Source organism: Coffea arabica, chromosome 8c, assembly GCF_036785885.1.
Source record: "Coffea arabica cultivar ET-39 chromosome 8c, Coffea Arabica ET-39 HiFi, whole genome shotgun sequence".
NCBI classification, from domain to species: Eukaryota; Viridiplantae; Streptophyta; class Magnoliopsida; order Gentianales; family Rubiaceae; genus Coffea; species Coffea arabica.
In genome coordinates this window covers 45,203,392-45,223,262 of record NC_092325.1, presented here as the reverse complement: position 1 = coordinate 45,223,262, position 19,871 = coordinate 45,203,392, and the positions used below count along the sequence as shown (strand labels likewise).

General features: G+C 36.7%; 2 protein-coding genes across 11 annotated transcripts; one reads left to right on the top strand and one right to left on the bottom strand.

The window, feature by feature from the left end:
* The first annotated feature begins 1,980 nt into the window (after positions 1–1,980).
* On the top strand, positions 1,981–12,460 carry LOC113707463 (protein SPA1-RELATED 2). 10 transcript variants are annotated; one of them, XM_072063680.1, is made up of 9 exons: positions 1,987–2,308; positions 4,070–5,580; positions 6,220–6,377; positions 6,817–7,639; positions 8,890–9,036; positions 9,717–10,034; positions 10,159–10,250; positions 11,508–11,724; positions 11,832–12,460. In XM_072063680.1, exons 2-8 carry the CDS (start codon positions 4,105–4,107, stop codon positions 11,677–11,679), a joined length of 3,186 nt encoding a protein of 1,061 aa, XP_071919781.1. In that variant the 5' UTR covers positions 1,987–2,308; positions 4,070–4,104; the 3' UTR covers positions 11,680–11,724; positions 11,832–12,460. The 10 variants fall into 10 exon arrangements, 9 of the variants coding, with proteins under 9 accessions (XP_071919781.1, XP_027085601.2, XP_027085605.2 ...); XM_027229800.2 differs by having other exon boundaries at positions 11,828–12,460; XM_027229804.2 differs by having other exon boundaries at positions 1,988–2,308; positions 4,070–4,153; positions 4,265–5,580; positions 11,508–12,460.
* Positions 12,461–14,019: 1,559 nt separating this feature from the next.
* On the bottom strand, positions 14,020–18,261 carry LOC113707462 (uncharacterized). Its single transcript, XM_027229796.2, has 3 exons — positions 17,732–18,261; positions 14,726–17,377; positions 14,020–14,592 (listed from the first exon to the last, which is right to left on the bottom strand). The coding sequence occupies exons 2-3, from the start codon at positions 17,271–17,273 to the stop codon at positions 14,324–14,326; spliced, it is 2,817 nt and encodes a 938-aa protein (XP_027085597.1). The 5' UTR covers positions 17,274–17,377; positions 17,732–18,261; the 3' UTR covers positions 14,020–14,323.
* Positions 18,262–19,871: the final 1,610 nt, after the last annotated feature.

Genomic DNA, 19,871 nt, shown 5'->3' with positions numbered 1-19,871 from the left:
TTGTAAGCTTAGGGCCTGAGGAAATCTGAAACCAACCACATTCTAGTTCCTTCATGTGAAGAAGCATCTATTTCATTGTCGCGTGGTAGGACAAGATTAATATGGGCTCCAATGGGCCTTCCTGAGTTCTGAGGTTTTTGGACTCAGAAGCATCCAGTCCCTCCAATAACAAACAACATCTTGGACCGACAGAACAATAGACACCAAATTTCGCATTTAAGTAATTTATTTTCTCAAAAGGAACCGATCCAAAGGCTGGTTTCATCTACTTCCAAGATTGCCTTTTTATTCCAAAGAAGAATAGATACAGACAAATGGATGCTAAATTTAGCGTTAATTTATCAATTTTATATTCCCAAAGCACATTGAATCATCTGCCGCATTGAGCAGCAATAACTGTCACTGAAGTTGTTGTTCCATCCTATGTTTCTTGTACGTTTGAATAACTGTTTTCAAGGTTTTCATCTACTTCCAATAACTGTTTGAGAGGCGACGATACTAATAGGAACTCCATAATATGTTTTGTTGGGCCTTAAATATTGCTATGTTATGAGTAGACTAACAATAAACTAACTCATGCTAGTCGAGATGGCCACTACATTTTCCATTAAATGTAGGTCGAGAGATCAAATTTTTAATTATATATTGAGAGTGTTTGGATACCCCAATTATCCCAAATAATATTTCGCTTGCATCATAAACACATTTTCCAACCTACCTTTTTATATTTCCAATCACCTTTTTATCTCACATACATCACATCACAAAAAGTATTACAGTAATTATTCCAAATAATATTTCAAATAATACACTATCCAAACAAACCCATTAATATTTCACTAGAAGATGCATTAGCCACTTGTCTGATTTGATGATGGCGTAGAAATAGGGGTAGAATAGGAATTCTTGTATCGACCAAAAGAAGGAGAGTAGCTTAGTGGTACCCCTTGGAATGTGGGTGAGTATATGAGGTCCAAGTCGTTGTCATCATTATCTAAGGGAGCATTGGCCTGGAATTTTAGATGGGCAAGCCAGTTGATGGAGGACGTGTCAGCAGAATACTTGAGCTGGAATGACGTGTCATGGAAATAAACCAATAGGTGATCGAAATAAGAGTTTGTAGTCCCATGTTTGTCCACGCGAGTCGAGGACCTCATTCGTCTGAATCTGACTGCTGACATTTCAAATTATTCTTCGCAGGACATCACCTGTTTGACAGACGTGGAGGACTGTTTGCCACTTCATATATATCCCACGCACCTCTCATCCTTTATCTACAGGTGTAGTTGGATCGAGTCGGATTGACTCGATATTATGCTTAAATTTCACTTGGCTTAAAAAATTCGTATTCTAACCTTTTTCATGATCAATAGCCGTGTATTATATTGTATACATTGGTATACTTACAAGAATTCAATTCGACTCGTTCATATAATCTAAAAAGTTAAGACGGACATTATCAAAAAAACAAAAAAAAAAAAGCTAAGACGATCATAATCAGAAAAGTTAATTTAACAAATCGCATATTTATAAGATCCAAGAAACTTTTTTTTTTTAAAATTTTCTTCACATATTTCTTCTATAATTTTTCCAAGAGATTAGATTTACGATTTCGCAACATTATGAGTCAAACTTGAGTTAACTCTCTCAACAATGAAATCTATTTTTTTAATAATAATTCTTATATTATGTGCTCTTAAAAGTTAAAACACAAGATAAAAAATTAGTACTGTGATAATTTCAGTTCTTTCGTAATGAGATTTCTCCCTTTTTTTTTTTTTAATCATGATGTTTTATCCTATGTCTTAAAAACTATCTAAAAAGCAACCTGTAACGTATAGGGTTTTAGAAAGAAAAAGACAAAAAAGAACTAATTATTGTGGCGAAGAATAGAAGAAAAAAGTAATTTTCTTTTTTGATAAAAAAGTATTTTACTCTCGTGTAGAATGAGCAAACTAGGCAACTATGCCTATTTTCCAAAGGTATTACCAGTAATACAATAATCGGAAATTGGAGATCCCATGATTTTTAAATATTTAACAAGTGGTTCTAAACTTCTAATGACCGCGGATATAAATTATTCCCCTATGGCCAATAGCGTACCCAAGATATTTGTTGCCATTTCAGGTAAGTCCCATGATAATTTATCCCTCTCCACACCATTTTTAAGCTAAACTCCCTCAAAACTTTAGGGCTCTTATTATTTATTTTCTTTTCCATGGCTCACAATAATCCTCTCCGTTCTTCAACTTTGGCCGGTACCCTGAGGATTTTACTGCTTCATGCCGTCCTTTAAAACCCAATTTAGGTAATCCTTTAACTGCCCTTCAACTTTAATCCCTTCTTGTCTTGGAAAATCTTGAGTTAAAAATGCAATATTTGCTGTAACGTTTTTTTTCTTCAATATAACTGTTACCGAGTTTTGGGTTTTTCTGGGTTTTTTGGGGAATATGTAGAAGAATGAAGAGTGAAGGTTTGAATTTGGAAATATGGTTCAGCCCAGACCCCAACTAATTCTTCATCTGAATGCTAATAAATTTAAAAATTGCAGCTTTTTACTTGAACCTTATTATCTTTTGTGGTTTTTGCTTTCTGAAAAAAGGATAGGAAGAAATGTTGTTTATGTTCTTCAATTTACTGAATCGTTGTTTATAGGAAAGTAAAAGTTCTGAGCTTTAGATAGTTTTTGTATTTCTGCTGGATGTGTTGAATATTTTGCAGTATTTTAGTATTTATTCACAGGTCCAAATACTGGGACAGCTCCTCTTTTGGCTCTAAGGGATGGTTTTTTATTTTTTATTTTTTGAGTTATACCTAATTCTGAAGTATGATACTATCTGTTTTCAGCTAATCATTATAGACTGAGTAAGCTGGTAAAGGTTTTGGCTGTATGGTTTTCCTTTTATCAATGTAATATTTTCTTTTGATGCTGAGATGATGTTGTTTGGCTGTGCTTTATTGTTTTTTTGGCAAGTTTAATTTTATGTAAGGGGAATCAAATTATTGATTGGCAGTTTAAGGAAACTATTTTTGTTGTTTTTTTATACATATGCCAGTTAAGGAATTGCTCGGTGCAAGGAGCAGATTATGACTTTGGCAATGTGTTATTGTGTTGTTTGTATATTTGTCAATTAATTGGAGTAGAGGCACAGATTAAAAGAAAAAGAAGTGGGAGTGAACGGGAAAAGTCTAGGTGTTGGAGGAATCTTTTTCTTGAAGCATCTTAAATGGTTGACATTTTGATTTGATTGGTTATCTTTGTGATTTTATTGACCTGTCAGGCCACTTTGGTTTGATGTAAAATGTTGTCATAGAATATAGTTTATCAGAGTCAATATTCCTGTGTTTGGTTGACAATATGCAGATATGAAAATGACCAAGTAACAATTGTATTATGAACTAGAAAAGTGCAAGTGGTGAATGATCTATGATGGTAGTTTTCTTTTTGTATGTTTACCTATTATCTTTTTTTAAATAGTGATATACATGGCCCCATCTGTAGGAATATAACCCTAATAGGCTCACCGGAATTATGATAATGCTAAATGTCATTTGCAGTTCAATCCAATAATATGGAGTATGTTCTTCATTGCAAATTGAAATAGGTCATTAGATTATTGATGAATTTCATCATCTTTTCAAAGTTGTAAGAATTGCACTCATGTGAAAGTTTGTAACCTTTTAAAAAATTTTCAAAAAGATTAGATAAGACATTGATATGGAAGACCAATGCTTTGATCCAAAAAGCATAAAAAAAGACATTCGTTCTATGATTGAAGGAGCACGAACTTCACTCAACTTAGCTCCATTTCTCTTTCCTTATACAAATTGAGCATATTGTATCCACCTCTTTCATTTAGTACAATTGAGCATATTGGATGTGACCTCATGGATTTGGGTGGATTATTTATCTGTGGACTTAAATCACTGTCCAAGTTCTCGGACATTATTGGCTAGACTGAAAGTTGCTCAAATATGCTCTAAGTTGTCTGACATAGTCTGGTCAAAGTGAAGAAAGTTTTTTGCGATTTTAATAGTTGTCTTGACCAAATGAGCATGTTACATGCAGATTGGATGCATAAGTGAATATACACTTTGAACGGGATGGATGAGGCGGTTGATGATGATGCAACAGGAGTTGCTGCTGCTGATGGTATGCACGTTATACATAAACAACGTGAATACTCCCTAAAGCCCAGTAACTCCAGTCTTTTAGAATCACATGAGAGTGATCAGAATGAGGGCTCGTCTCATTTGTTTACAGATATTTTGGATGGGAAAAATTTGGATAGAATGGGTTCTTCAGAACAAGCAAGTGTGAGTCCTCACTGTATGAATAATTCTGGAATTATGGTTGAAGAATTGACGTTCACAAATTATAGTGGTGAAAATCTTGCTATAGTGGGTACCTCAGACAATAGAGATCGAGTGCAGAGCTGGAAGAAGCATTTGCATCAGAAGGCGACTGGATCAGGAAGTGCAGGCTCAAATGGAGATGCTGCAAATAGAGACAGGAATTGGGAAGCAGAAAGTGTCTGGGAGGATACTGGGCATTTATTCTTTTCAGGGTTTTTGGATCAAAATCAGAAGCCTTCTGGTGAAAATTATCAAGAACTCTTGGATAATTTTCCAGGTAATGACAATAAAAGTATGTTAAGTAATGCATTCTCCTCAGGAGTTACCCGAACAAAAATTGTATCCAAGTCTGGGTATTCTGAATATTTTATAAAGAATACATTGAAGGGCAAGGGAATAATATACAAAGGTCCTTTAGACAGAGGATTTGGTGATGAGTCAGGGAACCAGAGTTATTCAAGGTCTACCAGTACTGGGATTCTGAGTTCAAATACCCCATTGAGTTCGACTCGAGATGTTGTTATGCCTATCAGCAATGTCTTTCCTGAAGTTTGGTCTGGTATTTCTACCTTTCCTAACCCTGATGGAGTCCTTTTGAGAGAGTGGCTTAGAGCTGGTCAGAATAAGGCAAATAAAATGGAGAACTTGCGCATATTTAGACAAATTGTCAAACTGGTGGATTTTTCGCACTCTCAAGGAATTGCTTTGAAAGAGTTGCGCCCATCTTACTTCAAGTTGTTGCCATCAAACAGAGTTATTTATCTGGGATCATCTGTTCATCTTTCAGACAATGTCTTGGATCATGATGTTCCCCGGTCTGAGCATGATCAAATTGGCAAGAGGCCACTCGAAAAGAACTTGCTACCCTTTGACCATCATTTTGCAAAGAAGCATAAGTTTGGTGATAACATGCTACATTCTGGAAGGTTGCCTCACTCTTCATCCAGTTTTGACTTCAAAACTGCATCTGTTGATATTAGCAGAGTGGATAGTTTCCTGGGGCCTAATTCTGGGAGTCAGTCTAGTGAAAATCAAAATATCAAGGTGGACTTTAAGTCTCAGAGCAGATCCAGTGTTCCACAAGCACCTGATATGTCACCACCAATCTTAACTTCAGTAAATTTTATGTCGGAAGAGAAATGGTATTCCAGTCCTGAGCAGCACAATGAGAGGCGCTTGGCATTTTCATCGAACATTTACTCTTTGGGAGTTCTTCTATTTGAGGTGAGAGAACAATCCCTACCGCCTGTGGTTTAGATGTTATACTTGTCCAAACAGGATGTCTATCACATTGTTTTTGTTGTCCGTGGGATCAATTTAAAATTTGACCTCATTTACGCTATAATCCATAAGATCACCATCCTTGTGTTTCAATTGCTTTGGCTTCCTTATATTTAACTTGAAATTGCAAATTGCCCAGTTTAAACTTGCAGTTCTGCCGATCTCAATTATTTCTAGATAGAGGTTTTATAATTTGGTCTTCCCCGTGTGCTTATTGGTTTTAGGCAGTTACTCACAAACTTTTGAAAGTAGGTGTTAATGGAGATGAACTTCCCAGGTCTTCTTCGTGGTTTATAGTTGTGTGAAAATTTGAACCATGATAGCGTGAGAAACAAAAGTTGGTTGTTAGCTTGACTAATAGTACTGAATTGGACATTTACAGGAAGCCTTTTTCTCAGCTTATGAAGCTTATGAATCTAATGAGAGTGGAGGAACTATAGTTACTTTTCTGTGAAGGCCCAGGGCCAGTTGTATTGCTCCACTTCATTTTGCAACTTGGCCAGAAAAATAGTTGTCTTCTTTTTACTTGTAGCTCTTCTTCATTAAGGGTAGAGTTGTAAAACTAAAATGGATGATTTGCAGCTACTCAGTTCTTTTGACTCTAGAAGATCTCATGAAGCAGCAATGCTGGATCTACGTCACAGGATTCTTCCTCCAGAGTTCCTGTCAGAGAATCCCAAGGAAGCTGGATTTTGCCTTTGGCTGCTTCATCCTGAATCATCATCACGTCCAACTGCCAGGTATATTCAGTGTTTTCAGTGCACCTGTATTCCCTGGTTTTTCCTTTTCCTTATCTTGTACATGGAAAACTGAAATATGGTACTCAAGCAAGTTTCCTTATTGAAGCCTAAAGGCGTCCAGCTTATCAAACATGCATCGATCCTAAGCCTCTCTACTTTTCAGCATATGTTCTTTTTCATTCCGTCTAGGGCCTCTTCTATATATAAATACTAATAACCTAACTGGTGGTTACTGGACAGACTTTCAGATTACTGTAATCAAGTCAAGCCCTTCCTGCTTGGCTTAACTTATTTCTTCATGTCTGTGGGTCATCAATTTGTATCATTACCTGGTAAATTTTCCTTACAAGCAAATCTGCTTGCATCATATGTATGCAGTAGTATGAGTCAGTGAAGCTAAATGCATTACACTACACTCATTTGCTGCTTCGGTTGGCAGGGAAATTCTGCAATTTGAAGTTATATGCAGCATTCAGGAATTAGCTGGAGATGAATTGGTATCATCTATTGAGGAAGAGGATGCTGAATCTGAATTGCTGTTGCATTTTCTCTTGTCACTTAAAGAGAAAAAACAAAGAGATGCTTCAAACTTAGTAGAGGAAATTAGGTTCATAGAAGCAGATGTTCAAGAGGTTGAGAAAAGGCAAACTAGAGAATTACCAGCTTGTACCTCCTTAGCTGAGGAGTCCCTTGCTGCAAAGAGAAACAGATTGCTCAGGAGGGGGCATGTAAGTTCAGATTTTCGTCCTAGGTTGCCTCTTTTATGTGATGAGAAGATGACAAAGAATATCAGGCAGCTTGAAAGTGCTTATTTTTCAATGAGATCTAATATTCAGCTTCCTCGAAAGGATATGACTACACGTGGTGACAAAGGATTGTTAAGAATTCGAGAGAACTGGTCGTTAGGGAAGGACAGAGGGATATGTAAAACCACTGATTGCCTTGGGGGATTCTTTACCGATTTGTGCAAGTATGCTTGCTATAGTAATTTTAAAGTGCGAGGGGTTTTGAGGAATGGAGATATGGCTAATTCAGCAAATGTAATATGCTCCTTGAGTTTTGACCGGGATGAGGACTATCTGGCTGCTGGTGGAGTCTCAAAGAAAATTAAGATATTTGATTTCCATGCACTTTTTGACGATTCCGTTGACATTCATTATCCAGTAGTTGAGATGTCAAACAAATCGAAGCTCAGCTGCATTTGCTGGAATAGCTATATAAAGAACTATCTTGCCTCTACTGACTATGATGGGGCAGTCAAGGTGTGTATTACACGGTTTGTTCTTCAAGTGGTACAGAGTAAATTTATTTCTGTCATATATTTCTGCTAGATAACAGTAACCCTTTTTTTTTGGGGTGGTGGAATGGTAACAAAACAATACATCAAAGTCATTCCACTCGGTAACTGCACAAAATTGCCATTGATTCTGCAGGGGTTTGAAGTTTTTATTTTGGCTAATTTTTCGGATATAGAACTTCGTGCAGAATTAAAATTTTAACTGCCATGACATAACCTCTAGTTTTAGTTCTTAAAAAATATAGATATATGGATGACGTTTTTTCTTTAGAATCGTTAAATTTCAAATCTCTGTCATCTGATCTTTCCCCTTTGAGAGAGAACTCTACATTTCATTCTGAAGCTCATAATGAAATCATGATGCTTTTTCTTTTTCTTTTTTTTTTTTTGTTTAGTGTAGGCTATTTGGTCACGCTTTTTTTCCCTTTCTACAATTGGTGTGTACCAAGTAATGTTAGGCTGTAGTTTTCAAAATCGCTATTTCAATTCTCCATCATCATCATGAGAACCAGACAGGCAACTTGATTTTCTTATTAACACTACATGAGCTTCTTCACGGTACATTTATATGCAGGGCTTTTTTTCCCCACCCTTAAAACCAAGCTTACCACTGCCTCAAATCTAGCCAAATTAATATAATGCAAATTTAGCTTCCTTGACCGAGGGTGGAGAGCTTATTTTGGCAAATATGCTGGATAGACATATTCGTTGGTGAAGCACACATCAGCCATGTGGGTCTTTTTCCCTTCTCCATGTGTCTCTCTTGCTTTGCTCTTTGAAGGGATTTTCAAGATATTATATATGTCTTGAAATAAGGAATTGGGGTCTTCTGTGTACTCATTGTTTTAACGGTTTTTTTTTCCCTTGATGTTCCTGCATTTCTCATGTTTTCTGATTGTTTACTTAGAGGGCTAATAGAGTCATGGATCCGGCAAAATTCTACAACTAGTATGCTTTCAGCCTAGGCTATTGTTTTTCACTTTTTGTTTTATGTGAGCATGATTTACAGGTCTTTCTCTAGGTTTGACTGTTTGGCTTTGTCATGAAAACTTTGGCTTGGATTGTTTTTGATAATTGATAAATTTTAAAATTTTGATGCTCATTTTCCTTTCTTAAAGTCTTTATCTCCTGCTATAGTGACCTGTAATTGTTGCTGTTGATATTTACTGATTTTCAGCAAACTGCTAATGACATGATATACCTGGATGGTTCCAGTTATGGGATGCAGCAACTGGTCAGGGATTTTCTGAATTTGTTGAGCATGACGAAAGGGCTTGGTCTGTTGACTTTTCTCGGCTGGATCCGACAAAATTTGCCAGCGGAAGTGATGATCATTTGGTGAAACTTTGGAGCATTAATGAGGCATGCTTTCTTCCAAATCTTGTACTAGATGTTTTCTAATACCTTGAGTAACAAAATACAACTATCTTCTTTCTTTTTTTTTTTTTTTTGGGGGGGGGGGGGGTACTCAAGTTCTTCCTGCCAAGTAAAAAATGAAAAAAAGAAAGAGGGGGGGGGCAGGGGAGAGAGAGCTCCAACTTACAGATGATGTAAGTTAATTAAACATAGAAACTAGACATTCATTGCCTGATGAATATAAGAAACGTGCTTCAAAAAATAATATCATATAATTGAGTTTACAATCTCAATTTTGAATTGCCATCTTAGGAGAGTAATTTGTTTATTTAAGGAGCTCAATAAAAGCTGCATCGGATATGAGAAAATGCATACTTTAACCATGAACTGCAACCTCATGTGGTGACATTAGTGTGGATGTTGGAAGACTAAACAGCTTGTGACTGTTAAATAATGAAACATAAGAATGAAAAGATATGCTTAGCTGTCCTTGTTGTTAAGTGGAGGATATAGAGAAGCATGGCTATATCAAGTTTTTCCTTTTACCATGAATATGCTCAGAGGTGTTTCTATGAAAAGGTAGTCTTATGCCTTTTGTAACTACCAACAATAGTCCAATTTCACATTTGGTTCCAGCTGTGTTTCAGTTGGATGTATTGACTTTGTTTTTCTTCCTTTTGATGCAGAGAAACAGTTTGTGCACAATCAGGAATAATGCCAATGTCTGCTCTGTTCAGTTTTCAGCTCAGTCAACATACTTGCTGGCTTTTAGCACTGCTGATTACAAGACATATTGTTATGATCTTCGAAATATTTCGACACCTTGGTGTATATTGGCTGGTCATGAGAAAGCTGTTAGCTATGCCAAATTTCTGGACAATGAAACACTAGTTTCTGCATCCACGGACAATACATTGAAGATTTGGGATTTGAATAAAACCAATTCTAACGGTTTGTCAAGGGATGCTTGTGTATTAACCCTACGAGGACATACTAATGAGAAGGTTGCTACTCCACTTCACAACCTCAATTCTTTTAACTCTGATAGTGATTTTCTTTACTTGGTCAGACATAATTACAATGATTATTGTCCTTACCTACTATAATTTTCTTCTCTTGCTCCTTCAGAACTTTGTGGGTTTATCTGTTGCTGATGGATACATCACATGTGGTTCCGAGACAAATGAGGTGAGAACAAGCTGCGATTTGCACCAACTTAGGTGTTGATGTAATGTAGACTGAATTACAAGGAACTTATGACCCTTTCTAGTTTGTCTAATTGATCATACTTAATTTTGAGGATGAACGTTGACAAGTAAGTGCTTTCGCTAAAGCCTATTGAGAACAATAAAGAATATCATAGACTTTTGGAATTTTGCAATCAAGTTGGACATGATACTTTGATGGCAAGTTCAGGATTATTAGAAACAGTGTGCTTTGATAGATACCCTGGAGCAAAAGTCCTTAGATCAGATTCACTCTAGAAGACTATGATTTTGAAGATACGTAAACTAAATGTGCAAAATCTAATAAAGGATTATGTGCTAGTGTGCTTTGAGTTTAGGCTTTGTGTTAAAATTATCTTTCGCATGTATTTATTTAAGACTTGTAATACCTGAACCCTATCTATAAATTAGTAGTAGTTTTAGATTCTCATTGAGAGCGTGAATCAAATTGGAATTTGTTTGAGAAAAATGTGAACCAATGCACCATGCATTGTACTCTTTTTGAGTTTCCTGTATGCCATACAGAACATTAAGGCCAATATCTATCTTGTTTGTATATTAACAAAGTTTTGTTTTAGAAACGTATTCTAGGTTTTCAGATTTTGCTTCTACCTGTTTTCTGTATCTGTCAAGAAGATGTTCTCAATGTGTTTCTAAAGTGTTGAAGTTCTTTAAATGAACAAAAGTACTCTTATTACTTTTCCAGCAGATTGTGTGGTGCTGGATATTGGTGAGGCACTGATGTCGAAGTGCACACACAGGATGGTGATTACTGTAGATCTGGTAAAAGCGAGAATTTAAATATCTCGACGTCTTTACCTATTAAATTCAGGAAAGGAAGAGAAATTAAAGAGGTGTGGAAAGCTAAAGAGCCTTCTGAACTGTTGGTTCCTTGGTTTGCCTTATATGATTTTTTTTTTCTGGACCTTGTGTACGTATTAATTGCATGACATGTAATCCAATTTTCCCGTGCATGTAAGTTGAACGGTTACTTTTTGCGCATAAGAGTTCATAATTCTAATTGGACGTGCCTTCTCATTAAAATAATTTACTCAATTATTTTCACCTGGACATGGTCATGACTGAGAACTGAACAAAGACTGAGTGAATTGTTGAGTTTTTTTTTTTTTTTCCATTTGATCCTTTTCCTCCTATTTGTAGTTGGTAAGATGTCTGATGTTTGCATTGGAAGTCTAATCTAAATGCATTAAATATCATGTGCTTTATGGTGCTTATCTTCTTTGTTGACAGGTCTTTGCTTATTACCGATCTCTGCCTATGCCAATCACTTCCCTCAAATTTGGCTCCATTGATCCCATTTCTGGCAAAGAGACTGATGATGATAATGAACAGTTCGTTTCAAGTGTCTGTTGGAGACGAAAATCAAACATGGTCATTGCAGCAAACTCCAGCGGCTGTATAAAGTTGTTAGAATTGGTATAGAAGAAAGGTCATGCATATAAAAAAGGTGAATATTGCAGTTGTTAAGGTGTCCCAGCTTTATTCTCTTTCTTGACAATCCTTTATTGGTGATTTCCTTTCTTTTAATGCTGGAGGTCTGCATCGTGAAGGCAGTCAAAGAACACATTTCGGGGTTTTGGTCTTGGAGGGGGGAGTTTTGTTTCACTGTGATCTCTGGTTCAAACTTTTGGCCTTGAAAATCCGGTCTTAATCTAAACCAGTGCATAGAACAGCCAAGGATGGAAGTTTGACTAGGCAACTAGAGGCTACTCGATTGAAGATCATCTCCATGCCAGAGGAAACCAAGAATTTTGGTTTGCATTTCAGCCGCATGACAAGAAGCAAGATGGCTTTTTACTGGGGAATGTCAGGAAAAAGTAACAACTGCAGCTGTGACAAATGTGTTTGCCTGAAAGTGTGAAAGTGCCAACCAAGGGAATGAATCAATTTTTGCCACAGCTAGAAGATGACGGTTATTGCAGTCCTCCAGAGATTGCTCAACAGACTTATCTGTGATACTATAGAATAATTGCCAAGATGTTTACGTTAGCAAGGCAATATGTTAGTTTCCATTGATCTTCTAGGTTTGAAGAAATATATTCTCTCTAAAAGCTTTTCCTTTTAGCACTGCTGATACTCGAGTGTTGGCACTGTGTATATCAAATTAATTTTTTCATGTACATACAGAAACCTGTTTCATATTAGATGAATGGGTCTATTGGATACACTGGCTGATTAGTGCACTTGGGTGATCGTTAGTTGGAACTGGTACTGTTTGGAGCTTTTTACGCAGGGTGGTTGAGAAATGAAGTTATGGTTCCCAAAGTTTAGACCTTGCGCCAAACTGGTCCTTAATGCCATCAAAACAAATTTAGTCCCCATAGTTTTTTATTTGAACCAAATTTTGGACAATTGCTAGAAATTTGATAATCCTAACCGTCAAAAGCAATTTGCCATAAGTCAATAGCTTTGATTTTATATTTTTTGTCCCACAGTTTTGGAATTTGAACAATTATGGTCGCCAAAAATTCAAATAATGATTTTGGGTCAAAATATATTACTAATTACACCTAAATTGTTTTGGAAGTTTATTAAGAATTCTAATTAAACATCTTTTTATTCCTTCCTTTTTTTTTTTTCTTTATTTCAGTAATATGCCATTAGTTTCTCATATCTTTTTTCTCTTTTGCATATATTGCTGGTTTTGGATTTGGTATAATAAATGCATTTCTTACCTAGCATTATGGAAAATCAATTGATCACAAGTGCTATCTCACTCATATTTATTACTAAACTCAATATCTTTATAAAAACATGAGTAATATATGTGAGTTAAGTTAATAATCTAATAGTTTGTTCTTTCTTTTTTCTTTTTGCCCTTCAATGAATTATCAATTATTAAGTTTCAAATGAAATAGGTATTTTGCAGAATTATTTAAATTATTCAATAAAATTATCAATTTTTCAGACATTAAGATACATACTTAAATACATCATTATTGGACTATTAGGTTTGAATATGAAGGAAAGACTGAGAGAAACAAAAGGAAATTTTTTTTTTTAAAAAAAAAAAGCTAAAGCATTTCGTATTGATAGTTACCTTCACTAGTTATTTTAATCTCAATTTCTAGCTATAATCATTTGAAACCTACACACACAAGTATTGCAAAAATTTGTGTACTAGTAGTTACAACAGAGCAATGTACTAAGATTAGTATTCTCCCCCTTTTCAGCTAATTATTATTTATAAATTATCTGTGTATATTTATTCAGTTGTCACTAATTTAACAAAGATTTGCTCTTTAGACTACTAAAGGACAGTATCATACCATATGAAGTGCTTTTAAAAAATTTCTATAGGGATTTAAGAACACAAAGGTTATATATTTAATTAAACTCAGATTGTATTTCTTTTTTGAAACCATAAGTATGATTATTTGACATTTAAGGGATTCTATTGGTTGAAACTCCGAATCTCAAGGAAAAAAAAATGCAAAGCAAAAGATTTCGACTGAGGTCATTTGATTTTAATTGTTAGTTATGCCTACAATGTCTCGTTAGCTGTCTTGAATTGCATAAAATTAAAAATTTTAAGAGTTGATCAAAACATTAGGGACACAGAAGCCAAACTTTTGGCAGGAAAACTGCGTTATCCCAGAACTTTATCTGGCTGAATAAAATTATCTGTGGCGTTGGCGATAACAGGGACTTGTAGAACCTACCCACGGGAGGTAAGCTGGATGGTTATAGTAGACTCAGCATTTGATGCCTCAGAATTTCGAAATTGAATTACAGTAAAACCAATGGAATAGCTAATACATTGTCAATGAGGTCTCAACTCAGTGGTAACATAAACCCTGAAAGCAGGGGCCCTTAAAGTTCCGCTAATTAGTCGGCTATAGTCTAAACTCTATGCCAGTTGATCTCCATTGGAAATAGGTTTCTTGGTTTTGTGTCAAAAAATGAAAAGAAAAAACTAAAGACATTGAGGAGGCTTTTGAGAATGCAAAATTGCTTGTTTTAAGCATGTACTACTATTCGAGCTGGCTTTTTGCATAAAAATCTCCAGTTGAAAATGAGCTGTTCAAGCAAAGTTTAACTGATGATTATGCAATCTCCGTCTCCGATACATGCGTTAGTCTAGCTCTGCATGGGCTCATTGCTGGTGAAGACAAGATGGCCTCTCTGCTTGTCCGGCAGCAACGAGCACATGGATGCAGTGGTGATGCTTGTGGTGACATATACCCTTTCAACGCAAATGTTGATGAAAACCTTGTTCCTCTTGTTGGTGATGCTGCTGCTGCTGCTGATGATGATGCAATCGTTTGTGATATTCTTGCAGACGAAGACCTTGGTAAGTTATCTTTTGAATTTCCTACATAACATCATAACAGAATGGGTGAAAGGTTTTTCGTGTCTGCAGTTGTTATGTTAATGTACGTGGACATTTGACGGCGAAACTCAATAACAGGTTTACAGTTACCTATTCTGGAAGAATAAAAATTTACCTGGATTTTTTTCCGAGTTTACATCTTTCATTTTCTTGTTCATGGAATGCTTCTTGTCCGATTTCTTGGGAGGAGAGGGCTTGGCGGCAGGTCTGGTTGGTTCACTTTTCTTACTGGAAGAATTTGACTTCGGATTTAATAAGGAAGCTGAGACAGACTTTTCTGGAATCTCAGAAAGTTTTCTTTGATGAGCTATTTTCCTTGACGAAACTTTCCTTGATAAAGCTCCAAAAGTAACTGGAACAGGGTCAGCAGCTGTTTTCGATTTGATTTCTTTTTCTGGTACATTGGAACGTCCATTACTTTGTTCATGCAGCTTAGCTGCAGTTTTTGACTTGGAATTTCCATCTTGAGACTTAGAATCAGCGGTCGTCTGATCTGCTATTGACCCCATATCCTTCCCCAGGTTCTCAGAATGCTTTGTCTTGTGATTGATTGTTGCTGTTGGAGGAACTTTTCTTTCTGGAGTTCGAGAAAGAGAGGAGATTTGATCGACTGCTACTGCCACTGAGACTTTCCTTTGTGGAGTATCAGCAACATTTGGCCTTTGCTCAGTTGGAGCTGCTAATAGAGATTTCCTCCCCGGACTCTCAGAACCAATTGATCTCTGATCAGAGAAGAATAGTTTGTGTGGAATCTCAGAGATAACCGACCTTTCATCATATGCCGCCCGAATGTTCTTGCTTTCAATTATTTCTGAACAAACTGACCTTCGATCACTTGGTACCAAAAATAGATCATCTATTGCGGCCACATGCTCATCACCATATATTGATGCTGGCCTTTGAGGTAGTTCTTCGCTTCCCAAATCGCAGTTCTTGTCTTTAGAGCTTCCGCAACTCTTTTCTTTCTGAACAAGTCTATAAGCATTCAACTGGAAGGGAATATCGGTTACCGGGCTCAAATCAGGGCTCTCCTCCCCCGGGAATTTCTTTGAGTACGCTGCTTCTATGTCGCAGTAGTCCACAAGTGGAGGTGGTGATTCAGGTTGACCATGTTCAGGATTAATTATGAGGTCCTTTTTAATGTAGCGTAGAATCCTACATATGGAAGAAAAGCTCGGACGGATAAATGGATTTGGATGCCAACATTTTCTGGTTAAGTTTGCCAGGTATTTGGGCGCTGGATATGGGAAAAGTGGCCTCTCTCCTGCTCTAATATTTCGAACCATCTTGTCCCCTTGGAGGTGGCTGTCTTCAAATGGAACTTTCCCTGTCAAAAGTTCAAAAAAGAGCATCCCAAAACTGTAGACATCAGCTTTTTCAGAATACTTGGCGTTGCCCTTTTTTCCTGGCTGCTCTTGTTCAGCGAGAACTTCTGGGGCATACCATATAACAGGGTCAACACTCGAATGTTGAGATCGAGCAAAACTCTTGATAGAGGCCAATCCAAATCCAGTGAGTTTTGCTTGAAAGTAACTCTCAGTGGATGAATGTCTAGCTCTTAGAAGGATGTTAGATGGGTTCAGTTCCCCATGATAAATCTTTCTTGAGTGCAAATACTCCAGTCCTCTAGCAATCTGAAGCATGATATCAACCGCAACTGGAACAGAGAAAGGAATTCGCTTTCTTTGCCCACAATTCTCTTTTATGTAATTTTTAAGATTCTTGTGCATAAGCTCCATCACTAAAAAGCCCTCTTTCCTCTCCTCGTCATAGAAAGCGCAGAGGTGCTGCAAAATGTTGGGATGGGAGAGTGAAAGAACTAGAGAAATCTCTTCGTGTAATGGTTCTATCTCTCCAAAGAAGGTCCTCAAAGCAAAACTTTCCCCCAGCCACTGGATTTCTTTCATGTGTCCCTCACCTAATCCTAACCTCCGCTTCACGTAGAAGTCATGTGCTCCCACTAGAACTGAAGTTGGCAGGAGCTTCAGTTTTGGTGGCTCCGATCCACTTAATTTTTTCAGCAACAGGTCTCCAAGCCTGTGCTCATGCTTTGCCAACGTAGATGGAACTGCACTTTTCTTTTCTCTTATTGCTTCGAGGAGAAACCATCTATCTTCTTTCCCAGCAGATTGTAGGCGGCTGCATATCTCTCGAGGCACCAAATACTGCTTACCATGCATCCACTGGAAGAATTTTGGATCACTGCAATCTGCTTCATATTTTCTCATTAGTGCAACTCTCCTTTTTTGCATATCTTCCAGGTCTGCACCCGAGAATTCTGCAACAGCTTCAACAGCCTCAACGACAACGGGAAAGCAGCTAAGCAAGTTGTGAATGTGAAACTCAACACAGTCCCTGTTGAGATGGAGACTGATTGCCTTCCCCCACCAATCCCTGACATCCAGGCACAATCTTATGTACTGTTCACCTTCCTTGAATACCCTATGAAGCTCTTTCAGAGGAAACTCGAGAGCTTTCCACTTGACATTCCTCTCATCTAGCCTTAAGTTTTGCCTGATTTCATCCGAAATAGTTTCAAAAGCCAACACAAACATATCGAAAAGCAAACAGCATTGTCTCTGGTTGATTGGAATATCATGTTTCAAAACCATTAGAGCTTTCAAACCTCCCACAACCTCCCCAATCTGGCGGAACTGTTCCATTTAAGCCGTGGCGCACAACTTATAGAGCCCCAGGAAACACCAAAATATGCAGTCAAGCCTTGAAGATGCAACCAATGTTCAAGAAGAACAGAATGCTTCAAGGCCTAGCACCCAAAAAAAAAAGAAAAAGAAAATGGAAGATAGGCATCCTAGTTTAGACCACAATATTACGCAATCATGCCAAGGAGAAAATCAACAATAGACAGGTGCATGGTTTAGCAATTCCTGATCTCATCATGCATCAAACACAAGAAGCATCCCTGAGTGAGTTATCAAGAAAAATTTTCGAGTCATGGAGTGATTCCATTTCAATAGCAAGTGATTAAGCCAAAACTTATTCCCTTGACGCATTCATTTCAAAGTTTTTTGAACGTATTCATCATATCATCCACGTCAATGTCAAGCAAAATTCATGAGATAAAGAAAGGGTAGAACATGCAACATAAGAAAATAGTTACCTGACAGAAGAAATCGTCAATCCCTACAGGTACTGGTCACTCATCACAGGCGGGTCTCCTACAAGGAACCCGCCATTTTGTAAGAGAACAAAGCTATGAAAGTTATTGGAAATTAGCTAACCCATTTAGCAATTTTTTTTCCTCTTTTTGAGTCGGTCAAAATTGACAGCTTATGCTGCAAAAACCTACAGAATCAAACGATAAACGAGAAAATAGAAAAACTGAGGTGGGTGCGTGCAATACCAAAACATCCAAAATAAAGCTGATGACAATGGAAACCGAAGTATCAAAAGGTTTATGTCATCATCAATTCATCACGTAACTGCTTTTCGTTGGTCCAAACAGAGTACCAGAGAATTTCTCAGCTTTGACAAATTTCTTACTTTTTTTTTTTTTTTTGGCTTATCTTTTTCGTTCATTTTTCCGTTGATTGACCAGTGCAACATGACTGCTCCACCATGGCCGTTGAAATTTCCGTTTCTTGTGGACTCCCGCTCAAGACCAATTCCGTGAATTTCGCGCCACTTTAGCTTTAGATTTTAATATTTCCAGGGAAAAGTTTTATTCCACTCCTCCTCCATTTCCACTCTTAAAAGGAAATATCATTTTACTCGTCTCGTAAATATATCTTTCAATAATTTAATCACTTTTTTATATTTATAACTATCTTTTTTTTTATGTTATATAAATTAGGTGATCAGTATTATTTCGGATTAGTTGTCGAAATAATCTCCCAATGAGCATATTTGAATAAAAAATTTGGAAGAACTTTTTAAAATAATATTGTAGCATTTTTATATGGGATAAAAAGGTAGTTTGATAGATAAATAAAAAGGTGCTTATAAAATGATGCAATTTTTTTTAAATTTTTTGCAAATAATAACATAACTCTTCCAAATTTAAAAGTATTGGACCAAGTTGTGGGGGCCCCACAACTTGATAACCGTTTTCTACTGATTAACCACGGTTGACCGGCATTGTGCAAACATAAAAGAGAGAAGTCTTTTCTTTTTTCTTTTTTAACTCAGACATTACAAGCTTCATTCTCTCTCAATTAAATAAAAAAATACCTAAAAACACAATAGAAAAAAAATCAATAATAAGTACAAATGTATATGTCAATGTTATAACAAATTTCAATAATAAACCGAATAAGTATCGATCTAATGATTAAAGTCGAAACACCAGAAGAAATTATAGTTTCTGAATTCAAATATTCAATCTCCCTCTCCACTTCTTAAATCCCATCCCTCCTCGCTCTTTCCTTGTTAGAATTTCTCTTTTGAGACAAAAAAATCCAAGGACAAAATGACAAGACACGTAAATGAATCGGGGCTAGGATGAATAGTAATTCAGAAAAATAATTGGAAGTGGAATCTAATAACCCCAAATTAACAATGCATGTCAAACTGACCGAGCAACCTATGTGTCACGCTATTACAGAACGCTGCAATACCATGTAAATAGCAACCTAAAAGAAACTGCAATAGGCTACGTAAATTCAACAGCATTTGGGCTATCATATCAAGTAGTCTAATGAATACAGGTGCATTTAATATTGGGAATTAAAGTATGGTTGTCTCAAGTCGTAAGATTCATGGAATGGAATGTGCGGCTATGGCTTCCATGAATCTTAGTGGATGAGGAAGTCGCTGCCTTCCACAACCTTCCCTTTCTTGAACGTTAATGCATGCCCGACCCCTTGGGTTGCATCTGCACGGCCACCATTTTCTCAGAGTATATAATTCACAGGCTGCTGTAATAAACGGGTAGTTTTGAGTTTTGATGTGTGAGCCCGACATTAGCATTAGTTTGCAGGTTTTGTCGTGTTCAGGGGAGTGTATTTTTCTTAGTGGAGAAATTAATACGCTTTGTAACTTCGCGAATACGACTTGTTTTAGTGGGATAATTTATGAAACTTCCCCTAAGGTTTCTCATTATTTCACTTGCCTTCCTCCAAGTTTCGAAAATTATACTAACCTCTCTTGAGGTTAATTATCTCGGAGCATTTAGGCCCAATCAATAATTAAAAAGTGATATCAGGAGAGAGAAAATAATATGATTCTATCATTGCCCTTCATATACTACATTATTTAATTGATTTAATACCAACCCACGCATTAAAGAAAAATACTAAAAT

Bases quoted from the DNA above. Each gene is read 5' to 3' on its own strand.
- LOC113707463 (XM_072063680.1), top strand. From the start codon at position 4,105: ATGGATGAGGCGGTTGATGATGATGCAACAGGAGTTGCTGCTGCTGAT. The intron at 6,378-6,816 runs GTATATTCAGTG...TTCGGTTGGCAG, and splicing joins TCATCACGTCCAACTGCCAG to GGAAATTCTGCAATTTGAAG. The intron at 9,037-9,716 runs GCATGCTTTCTT...CTTTTGATGCAG, and splicing joins AACTTTGGAGCATTAATGAG to AGAAACAGTTTGTGCACAAT.
- LOC113707462 (XM_027229796.2), bottom strand. From the start codon at position 17,273: ATGGAACAGTTCCGCCAGATTGGGGAGGTTGTGGGAGGTTTGAAAGCT. The intron at 14,593-14,725 runs GTAAATTTTTAT...GATGTTATGTAG, and splicing joins AAACTCGGAAAAAAATCCAG to GAAATTCAAAAGATAACTTA.